The sequence below is a fragment of the Neoarius graeffei genome, chromosome 2, assembly GCF_027579695.1.
Source record: "Neoarius graeffei isolate fNeoGra1 chromosome 2, fNeoGra1.pri, whole genome shotgun sequence".
NCBI lineage: Eukaryota > Metazoa > Chordata > Actinopteri > Siluriformes > Ariidae > Neoarius > Neoarius graeffei.
Genome location: NC_083570.1, coordinates 108,014,307 through 108,026,578, shown reverse-complemented (window position 1 = coordinate 108,026,578; position 12,272 = coordinate 108,014,307). Strand labels below are relative to the sequence as shown.

The 12,272-nt window shown below is 43.0% G+C and overlaps 1 protein-coding gene across 1 annotated transcript in view; it reads right to left on the bottom strand.

Moving 5' to 3' along the window:
- tspan17 (tetraspanin 17) overlaps positions 1 to 12,272 on the bottom strand; it is a 116,676-nt gene that overhangs the window by 48,859 nt on the left and 55,545 nt on the right. The window contains exons 3-4 of the mRNA XM_060915357.1: positions 3,198 to 3,344; positions 204 to 374 (exon numbers count right to left, since the gene is read on the bottom strand). Of these exons, the coding sequence (XP_060771340.1) occupies positions 204 to 374; positions 3,198 to 3,344 (318 nt within the window). The remainder of the gene's footprint in view (positions 1 to 203; positions 375 to 3,197; positions 3,345 to 12,272) is intronic.

Sequence of the window (12,272 nt, the reverse complement as noted above, 5' to 3'; positions counted from 1 at the left end):
CTGCTGCTTTTTCATGGAAATGTGAAACCTGCAGTATACACCAGACTCGTCTGATTCACCCTGAGTCACCGTGTGACATCACCACAGGGTCTGGATTATTTTCAGCGAACAACAATTAATATTCCTTTTGTTTTCCGTCACCTGTGTTACACATCCTGTACACGTTGTTAAACCACGAGTAAAATAAAAGACCGAGAACTTACATACTCCTGGGCGAAATCGATGAGGTTCTGCAGGTCGATGTCGTCTCGGTACGCTTTGACGTTGTTGTAGATGAAGAAGTTCAGCTGGTCTTTGATCCAGTCTTTGAAGACGAAGGCCAGGATTCCAGCAGTGAGCTCCAGGAAGAAGATCAGCCCTAAGAACACCGAGAACTGCAGGAGAGCAAAAAAATAAAATAAACAAAATAAAATCTAAATATAGGCTGATGTTCATGACGCATCCGTCTGTTCATCGGAATCAAATGCTTGTCAGCCGCATAGACTCACAATCTGGTGCAGACATGGAAAATTCATTTTTCAAAGACACTCAGTTTACAGTCAGCGTATCAGGTTAAAATTCAGTCCAAATTGCTTGAACCTGCTCTCATTGAGTTCAGAATTGAATGCAGAACGTACTTTTTACAGAATTAAAACGTGTTTATCCGTTCTTCAGATATAACAAAGCAAAGATAAAAAAAAAAAAATGCTTAATTTTTAGAAAACTGCCATAATATTCTGTATGAGGATCACATGGTCCAAAACGGGCCTCCAGGGTTTCCCCAGGTTTGACCACCATAAATTTAAGACCTTTTTAAGACCACTTAAATGAGAATTAAGACCTACATCGCACCCATTATGCGGTCGTAGAACACCAGATCAAATTCACAATAATGACAAATGTTTCAAGTAGGGCTGTCAAAGTTAACGCGATCTCAATTTATCGCGATTAAAAAAAACAGTGCCGTTAACGCAAATTCTAATTTGGCCCTGCGAGTCACCCGTAGTTCCTGTTGAGGCTTGTTGCGCGCTGCTTCAATAAGAGTACGTGTGAGTGATGGAGAAAGGCATAGACATATAAACATAGACGTCGCATTCTGCGTAGAATCATACGTCATCCTCGCCGCCATATTGGATGGGGCAAAGTCTAGACAGTAGCCGAGAATAAAGATGCCTCATTCATGTGCTGCGTTTAACTGTACCAACAGGTTTACCGTCCAAACGAGATCACATGGGATTACCTTTCACAGGTGAGACTGAAAAAATACTTTTCAATACTGTTCCTTCAGTCTTCAGTTTCCCAGCTCATCTCCACCGGGGGGGTGTAGAGTTATAAGCAGTGAGAATTAGAGAATACAGCGCCACACTATGATGAACGTTTTTGAACGTATGATGAATGTTTTTATTTTTATCTGTTTTTTTTCTTCTTTTATGGCAAATACTTCTCTTCAAAAGAAACTAATGAAGAGTAAAATAAAACATTTTTTATTTTCACAGTGATATGCACTTTATTGTTCATCCCTTGGTTTTCTCATCTAATATGGAAGTTATGGATGTCAGTGGCTGTGACAAGACGTGTTATGCTCTGCAATAAAAAAAATAAAATAAACATTGGTACAAAGCAAGCCCATTCACTTTTTTATGCTGATTAGAGAATTACAATGGTTTTTCATGTGACAAAAATGTGTGATTAAATTGCGATTAATCGCGAGTTAACTATGACAGTCGCGACATTAATCGCGATTAAATATTTTAATCGCTTGACAGCACTTATATATATATATATATATATATATATATATATATATATATATATATATATATACACACACACAAAACGTGTGTGTGTGTGTATATATACACACACGTGTATATATATATATATATATATATATATATATATATATATATATATATATATACACACACACACACACATACATACACACACATACATATATATACACACACACACACACATATATACACACACACACACACACTGGTTCGAACGGTAGCGGAGGCATAAAACATTTCGGGAGAAAGCTAAAAACCTCGAACTGTTGCTAACGCCGAGCAAAAACATGGCTGAATCCTGAATGACTCCTATTTGTATAAATAGGGGACTACATAGGCGGCAAAATGTAGTTTTTTCCTGCCATGGAAGTGCACTTGTATACCGAGGAGGAAGCCATTTGCATTACAGCCGTGAATGAGGATTCAAAATGGCGGCTCGGTTTTCCCTTTCGGGCGCTCTCGTTTTCTGTTAGAATTTGGTAAAGAAAAAAATAAATATTATTTACCAGCTTAAGGTCGGTCCATATGGTGAAATACCGTGACCTCGGCCTTGAATACGGACCTCGGCCCAGAGGGCCTCGCTCAGTACTTTCAAGACCTCGGTCACGATACAGACCTCCCAGCTGGTAAATAACACATATATATATATATATATATATATATATATATATATATATATATATATATATATATATATTAAAAATACTGTACAAGTTTCGATATCAGCTGATGCTCAAGGTGTCAGGGAAGGGGAAAAAAAAAAAAAAAAGTAATTTCTCGAAAAACTAATTTTTCCGGCTCCTGATTCACGCATTCGCCCTTCATCTGGAGATCACGAATTCGAATTTTGGCCCAAAGTCCGAGACAGCTCTCTGTGTAGGAGGTATCATCTCTCACTCCTGTTAATCACATCCATACAAGCCAATCCTGGCCATCTGTGAGCTCATGTATGAGGAAGAGGGCAGATCGCGCTTTCCTCCTAGTGTGTTACACTGCAGCAGTTTGAAACGATACATCAATACACCTGGCGGCTCCACGTAATTTCGCAGGAAGCATGTGTTCGCCTTCACCGTCCTTGATGAGGAGCTGTCGGAATTGGCCAAAATTAAATCCGGGAGAAAATCTATTACTTAAAAATACCTTTTTTTTTTTCAAAATTGACAAATTTTTCCCTCTTCTTCATAAACATGACCAATTCTCAAGCTGAACGTTTCGAACATGTGGCGCTCCGAGTCAGAAAAATATTTGCTTTGACTTTGTGGATTTGCTCCAGTCAAACGACTAATTAATTCCATCCTTATTTCCATGAGGGACTGAATAAACCTTGAAACGATTGAGGAAGAGGAAACCAAGCCAAACATCTGCAGGAAACACACACACGCGCACACAAACACAGATGGGCAGCGCAGCAGGAAAACTCACAAATTTGAGCAGGAAGGTGTTTTCTCTCAGAGCGCCGATGCAGCCGGCGAAGCCGAGGATGAACATCACCCCTCCGACTACAATGAAGAGCCACACGGGATCAAAGCCGCCCAGATCCGTGATGGATGACAGGTTCGACAGCACGCCCTGTGGAAATACAAACGGTGCGTCACCATGGAAACCAAACAGAAAAATATCTGCCCTTATATGGAGGGAAATACGCTGCCATGGTGCCACGTGACGCTCAATTCATGGTCAAAAGGGAGTATAATATCAGAGCTCAGTGTTCCAGGTTCAACACTTGGCGCTTTACTCCAAAAAAAAAAGAAAAATCATTGATTCCTTAGATACACCTCAATCCTGTCTTTAATCGATGTACAGCATCAGATTTTTCGAACCTAATCCTTTCTATTTTCAATTAAAAGCTCAAAACAGCTCAAACAATATGAAGAAATTATAAAAGCACTATTTTGGGCCAAAATACATTTTTGTACACGTTTCTCTCAGAGAATCTGAAGGTATACATGGTTACTTCATGATTATAACTTGTTTGTGAAAATGTTTTACTGTTACAACATTGAAGTTCTGCTGAAAGTCAAGCCAAAGTCCCTCTCACGCCAGGATCTGGTCTTCCCAGGCAGTCTCCTGTCCCAGTACTAACCAACTCTTTAAGGCGTATGGGTGCAGCGCCGATCTCCGTTTCCGTCGGCCTTGGCCTTTCGCCTATACAGCTAGGGTTACAGTGGGGGGATCCTCTGGTAACCGCCAGAGTTTGACTCCCCTACTCATATCTGTATTGCAGCACGTCTTGCCAAACGGTAGTAGGTACCATTTTTATGACGGTCTTTGGCATGACCCGACCACGAGTAGAACTCGCGATCTCCCGGTCGAGACATAGACACGCTAGCCACGAGGCCAACTCGCAGTCTCTGCTGAAAGAGACGTCCGCAAATTCATTTGTTAGCTAAACAAAGTCAGCTAGCTAAACATGTCCGTCATACCCCTTTACGACCAACAGGGAACAGGTTCTTGAACTGGTTCCGTTCAGAATTCTTTGAACTTTGGTTCCAGCTAGCGAACTGACCCAGGTTTTCACCAGTTTTGAACGGAACCATTGTAATCAGAGGGCGTGGCACAATTCACAACAGGAGTAAACCGTCATAAGCTGGTGGATTGCACTGATTACCTCCAAGTTTTTGGTCCATTTTTTTTTCTGAAGATGTCCCCTTTTCCACTGTGTTCTTCACTGCTGTGCACCGCTTCCTCTCCAAACTAACGACAACGCCCACTGATGGCATCATGGCTCGTGCTGGAAAAACCAGCTATATTTTGGTTCCGAACCAATTTTATTTTTGCTCAAAATGCTCCGAATGGTTCAAAATTTAGTGCGCGAACAATAGAACCTGTTCCCTATTGGTCAAAAAAGGGTATTAAGCCTAGGTCACAACCGGACGTACGATTTTTTGGCCGTGCGATTTTTGGCGTTTCCCAAATCGCTGCGGTTTTTTTTGTTCATGGAGAAAGACGCATGTTGGCCGTAAGTTTGTCTTGCAACCTGAAAAAACGTAAGCGCCCGTAGAGTTTGTTTGACATGACAAAGAACCTCTGCGGCCAGTCTACGGCTCGAAAATCAACACGTCACACGCGCGCCCTCCGTGCGTTTCTTTGCACGTAGACCGGCCGTAGGAGCACGTACGGCCGGTTGCGACCGAGGCTTTACAGACAACTCCTTCACTCTGTCAGAACGCGACTTTAGATTTAGCTAGCTAGCTTCTTGATGTATATTTATGTTTGTTAAAGAAATATTAAGCAAAGTCATGTTATCTAACTAGCAACTGTTAAATTCCTGGTTAGCAAGCCAACTTCATTGAGATGATGCTTAGCTACTTCACCAAAATTAACCTCAGACGTCTTTTGTTGGTTTAGAAAGGTGTCTGATTTGATGCTACGGTGTAAAAACCAATGTTCATGAACACTTTTTCCAGTTCCAATCTCCAACAGCAAAACAAATTCTGACTTGATCTTAAAAATCGCTACAGTCCTACGATATGTTTCAGGATCCAGGAGGCGTGGCTGATAGAGTGGCACATCTCTCTCTCTCTCTCAGGGTATTTATAAAAAAATAAAAAAAATAAAAAAGAAGAAAGTTGACTTTAACAACATAAATGTAAAGTTCAGTCCATTTCTTCAAGTTGGAACTAACGAATAAAGAATATTGTTTGATAAACACCATCCTTGGGAATATTGTAACGTGATGTACAAGAAAAGCTTTCACTGTTGAACTTGACACATGCTCAGTCCTGAACATTTTCACCTCCAGCCTCGTTCACCATTAACACCACTTAATCAAATCAATTAGACAGACATCAAGTTAGTCTCTTAGCTTGCTAACGTCAACCTGAACATGACAGGATTAACTTCCTGTTTATTAATTAGCCAACAAAGCGCTTACTGAGCGGAAAGGGTGTACGGATGAGCAAGAGGCAGCGTGGCTGACCTTTCTGAGCGAAACGTGCCGTGACTGAGCATCTCTGAGGGACAGTGATTCATCTCGCTGAGGGGGAAACACTCTGCTCGGAACCCACACGCTGTAACCCTGAGTAAATCCTGCTATAAATACATGAAATATACGAGTCCCACATGGTACAGGACTTCCTGGTAACAAAGAAAACCTCTGATTCATGTTGGGTTGTAGTAAACCTTCAACAGTGTAGAAGTGGGTTTGTGGGTTTCCTCATGGGATTAACACGTGGAAAAGCTTTTGAAGGCTGAAAAGTCACATTTCTAGTGTATTCCATGGATAATGTTGGAGAATATAGCTTTCACACTGTCCAGAAGAATAAATACAGCAGAAGTGTAAATCCATTAAATGACATTTAATTGAATATGGATTTACAAATGTGACAATAAATAACTCGTATGACTTCACTCGGCCTTTGACACTCGCCCCTTTACACACACGCCTTCATTCCCCACTTCGCTTGCTACTTTACACTGTCCGTCACCCACACCTTCACCCGCTACTTTACACTGTCCTTCATCCGCTACTTCATTCACTAATTTACACTGTCCGTCACCCACACCTTCACCCGCTACTTTACACTGTCCGTCACCCACACCTTCACCCGCTACTTTACACTGTCCTTCATCCGCTACTTCATTCACTAATTTACACTGTCCGTCACCCACACCTTCACCCGCTACTTTACACTGTCCTTCATCCGCTACTTCATTCACTAATTTACACTGTCCTTCACCCACACCTTCACCTGCTACTTTACACTGTCTTTCATCCGCTACTTCATTCACTAATTTACACTGTCCTTCACCCACACCTTCACCCGCTACTTTACACTGTCCTTCATCCGCTACTTCATTCACTAATTTACACTGTCCTTCACCCACACCTTCACCCGCTACTTTACACTGTCCTTCATCCGCTACTTCATTCACTAATTTACACTGTCCTTCACCCACACCTTCACCCGCTACTTTACACTGTCCTTCATCCGCTACTTCATTCACTAATTTACACTGTCCTTCACCCACACCTTCACCTGCTACTTTACACTGTCCTTCATCCGCTACTTCATTCACTAATTTACACTGTCCTTCACCCACACCTTCACCTGCTACTTTACACTGTCCTTCATCCGCTACTTCATTCACTAATTTACACTGTCCTTCATCCACACCTTCACCCGCTACTTTACACTGTCTTTCATCCGCTACTTCATTCACTAATTTACACTGTCCTTCACCCACACCTTCACCTGCTACTTTACACTGTCCTTCATCCGCTACTTCATTCACTAATTTACACTGTCCTTCACCCACACCTTCACCTGCTACTTTACACTGTCCTTCATCCGCTACTTCATTCACTAATTTACACTGTCCTTCACCCACACCTTCACCCGCTACTTTACACTGTCCTTCATCCGCTACTTCATTCACTAATTTACACTGTCCTTCACCCACACCTTCACCTGCTACTTTACACTGTCCTTCATCCGCTACTTCATTCACTAATTTACACTGTCCTTCACCCACACCTTCACCTGCTACTTTACACTGTCCTTCATCCGCTACTTCATTCACTAATTTACACTGTCCTTCACCCACACCTTCACCTGCTACTTTACACTGTCCTTCATCCGCTACTTCATTCACTAATTTACACTGTCCTTCACCCACACCTTCACCTGCTACTTTACACTGTCCTTCATCCGCTACTTCATTCACTAATTTACACTGTCCTTCACCCACACCTTCACCCGCTACTTTACACTGTCTTTCATCCGCTACTTCATTCACTAATTTACACTGTCCTTCACCCACACCTTCACCTGCTACTTTACACTGTCCTTCATCCGCTACTTCATTCACTAATTTACACTGTCCTTCATCCGCTACTTCACATGCTACTTTACACTGTCCTTCATCCGCTACTTCATTCACTAATTTACACTGTCCTTCACCCACACCTTCACCTGCTACTTTACACTGTCCTTCATCCGCTACTTCATTCACTAATTTACACTGTCCTTCACCCACACCTTCACCTGCTACTTTACACTGTCCTTCATCCGCTACTTCATTCACTAATTTACACTGTCCTTCACCCACACCTTCACCTGCTACTTTACACTGTCCTTCATCCGCTACTTCATTCACTAATTTACACTGTCCTTCACCCACACCTTCACCTGCTACTTTACACTGTCCTTCATCCGCTACTTCATTCACTAATTTACACTGTCTTTCATCCGCTACTTCACATGCTACTTTACACTGTCCTTCATCCGCTACTTCATTCACTAATTTACACTGTCCTTCACCCACACCTTCACCTGCTACTTTACACTGTCCTTCATCCGCTACTTCATTCACTAATTTACACTGTCCTTCACCCACACCTTCACCTGCTACTTTACACTGTCCTTCATCCGCTACTTCATTCACTAATTTACACTGTCCTTCACCCACACCTTCACCTGCTACTTTACACTGTCCTTCATCCACTACTTCATTCACTAATTTACACTGTCCTTCACCCACACCTTCACCCGCTACTTTACACTGTCTTTCATCCGCTACTTCATTCACTAATTTACACTGTCCTTCACCCACACCTTCACCTGCTACTTTACACTGTCCTTCATCCGCTACTTCATTCACTAATTTACACTGTCCTTCACCCACACCTTCACCTGCTACTTTACACTGTCCTTCATCCGCTACTTCATTCACTAATTTACACTGTCCTTCATCCGCTACTTCATTCACTAATTTACACTGTCCGTCACCCACACCTTCACCCGCTACTTTACACTGTCCTTCATCCGCTACTTCATTCACTAATTTACACTGTCCGTCACCCACACCTTCACCCGCTACTTTACACTGTCCGTCACCCACATCTTCACCCGCTACTTTACACTGTCCTTCATCCGCTACTTCATTCACTAATTTACACTGTCCGTCACCCACACCTTCACCTGCTACTTTACACTGTCCTTCATCCGCTACTTCATTCACTAATTTACACTGTCCTTCACCCACACCTTCACCTGCTACTTTACACTGTCCTTCATCCGCTACTTCATTCACTAATTTACACTGTCCTTCACCCACACCTTCACCCGCTACTTTACACTGTCCTTCATCCGCTACTTCATTCACTAATTTACACTGTCCTTCACCCACACCTTCACCTGCTACTTTACACTGTCCTTCATCCGCTACTTCATTCACTAATTTACACTGTCTTTCATCCGCTACTTCACACTGTCCTTCATCCGCTACTTCATTCACTAATTTACACTGTCCTTCACCCACACCTTCACCTGCTACTTTACACTGTCCTTCATCCGCTACTTCATTCACTAATTTACACTGTCCTTCATCCGCTACTTCATTCACTAATTTACACTGTCCTTCACCCACACCTTCACCTGCTACTTTACACTGTCCTTCATCCGCTACTTCATTCACTAATTTACACTGTCCTTCATCCGCTACTTCACATGCTACTTTACACTGTCCTTCACCCACTAATTTACACTGTCCTTCACTCACTAATTTACACTGTCCTTCACCCGCTACTTTACACTGTCCTTCACTCGCTAATTTACACTGTCCTTCACCCGCTACCTTACACTGTCCTTCACCCACTACTTCATTCACTAATTTACACTGTCCTTCACTCGCCACTTCGCTTGCTACTTTACACTGTCCTTCACCCACACCTTCACCCGCTACTTTACACTGTCCTTCACCCGCTACTTTACACTGTCCTTTACCCGCTACTTCATTCACTAATTTACACTGTCCTTCATCCGCTACTTCACTCACTCCTTCACATGCTACTTTACACTGTCCTTCACCCGCTACTTTACACTGTCCTTCACTCACTACTTCACTCGCTAATTTACAGTCCTTCACCCGCCACTTTGCTTGCTAATTTACACTGCCCTTCACCCGCTACTTTACACTGTCCTTCACTCACTTCTTCACTCGCTAATTTACATGGTCCTTCACCCACTACTTTACACTGTCCTTCACTCGCCACTTCGCTTGCTACTTTACACTGTCCTTCACTCACTAATTTACACTGTCCTTCACCCGCTACTTTATACTGTCCTTCACTCGCTACTTTACACTGTCCTTCACTCACCACTTCGCTTGCTACTTGACACTGTCCTTCACTCACTCCTTCACTCGCTAATTTACACTGCCCTTCGCTCGCTCCTTCATTCACTAAATTACACTGTCCTTCACCCACTAATTTACACTGCCCTTCACTCGCCCCTTCACCCGCTACTTTACACTGCCCTTCACTTGCTCCTTCATTCACTAAATTACACTGTCCTTCACCCACTAATTTACACTGCCCTTCGCTCGCTCCTTCATTCACTAAATTACACTGTCCTTCACCCACTAATTTACACTGCCCTTCACTCGCCCCTTCACCCGCTACTTTACACAGTCCTTCACTCGCTACTTTACACTGCCCTTCACTTGCTCCTTCATTCACTAAATTACACTGTCCTTCACCCGCTACTTTACACTGCCCTTCACCCGCTACTTTACACGGTCCTTCACCCACCCCTTCACTCGCCACTTTACACTGTCCTTCACCCGCTACTTTACACTGTCCTTCACTCACTCCTTCACCCGCTACTTTACACTGCCCTTCACCCGCTACTTTACACTGCCCTTCACTCGCTCCTTCATTCACTAAATTACACTGTCCTTCACCCGCTACTTTACACGGTCCTTCACTCGCCACTTTACACTGTCCTTCACCCGCTACTTTACACTGTCCTTCACCCGCTAATTTACACGGTCCTTCACCCGCTAATTTATACTGTCCTTCACCCGTGCCTTCACTTGCCACTTTACACTGTCCTTCACCCGCTACTTTACACGGTCCTTCACTCGCTACTTTACACTGTCCTTCACTCACCCCTTCACTCGCCACTTTACATGGCCCTTCACCCGCTACTTTACACCATCCTTCACCCGCTACTTTACATGGTCCTTCACTCGCCACTTTACACTGTCCTTCACCCGCTACTTTACATGGTCCTTCACTCGCTACTTTACACTGTCCTTCACCTGCTACTTTATACTGTCCTTCACTCACCACTTTACACTGTCCTTCACTCACCCCTTCACTCACTACTTTACACTGTTCTTCACTTGTCTCTTCTCTCATCCCTTCATACGTTCCTTCACTCGCTACTTTATACTCTTTCATTCGTCCTGTCACTCGTCCCATCACCAACTACTTTACACTGTCTTTTACTCACTCCTTCATTCACTCCCTTGCTCATTACTTGACACTGTCTTTTGCTTGCCCCTTTACTTGGTCTTTAACTCACTACTTCACTCTTCTGCGAGGTTACTCAGTCTTGATGAAATCTTTGACAAAGAAAGAAAGGCAACATTTTGATGAATTCTGCATTCAAGAGATGAGCATCATCAGCCTTATAACGCTCAAGTTCATGTAGACTTTGGTAACCAAGGCCACTTCCACACTTGGTCCAAACACAAGCCCACGCTCAGGACAGCTTCTTGGCTCATAATCATAGTCAGATTCATCGGTTTCTTTTTCCTTTAGTACCTTGTCCGACACTCAAGGGGTGAAGAACAGAACAGCACTTTTCAGTTGCACAGCGTCTCAACCTGCAGGCAGACCAGCAAATAAGGAGCCTTTCTCGTATAAAATTATTTTTAGCCATCAAGGCCGGCACTAGACGTGCATTTATTTATTTTACGACGCTCGTGCCATAAAGCTAAGCTAATTACCTAGCTGTGGTAGCATAAAAACCTGTTTTTATACCTCAGTAATGATCAGGAATCGACTCTTTCCCCAGCTCCATGAAAGTCAGACGGTATTAAAACAAGCAGTTTGTTCAACTTAGCGTTGTTGAAAATATGATTATTTTTTATCCTAATCCCTGCTGTAGCTTTTAGTTTTATCACAGCACAGGTGAAACCTTGAACCTGATTGGTCAGGGGAAGCCATGGCCTAATAGTTTGGGAAGCAGTACTGGGACCAGAAGGTCGCTGGTTCGATTCCCTGGACCAGCAGGAATGGTTGAAGTGCCTTTGAGCAAGGAACCTACTTCCCAAGCTGCTCTGGGTATGTTGCTCTGGATAAGAGCGTCTGATAAATGTCATTAACGTCACATAACGTAGTGGATTGCCAGAAGGTGTGCATATATTTTGGTATACACCAGCACAGGGAAGTTCTGGCTGCAACATGAACGACAGGCTTATATTAATGGTTCTTATACATTATTGTTGCTATAATAACAGTTCATACATACTCAGGGACTTCTATTGTGGATGCTTGACAAAACGATATAGATGAAAGGATTTAAAAATGTGCTCTTTAACAAAGTAACCTTCATAATCATTGATATGGTGAAGTGTTTTGTTCGGACGTTTATGGCAGGGTTTTTTCCTAGAAAAATTTAGAATGAGGGCGCTCACCATGGCGTGGGGGGGGGGTGTGTGTGCCGGTTGTCCCCCCCCGCCGTGCGAAGCCTTTGAAAAATTGAG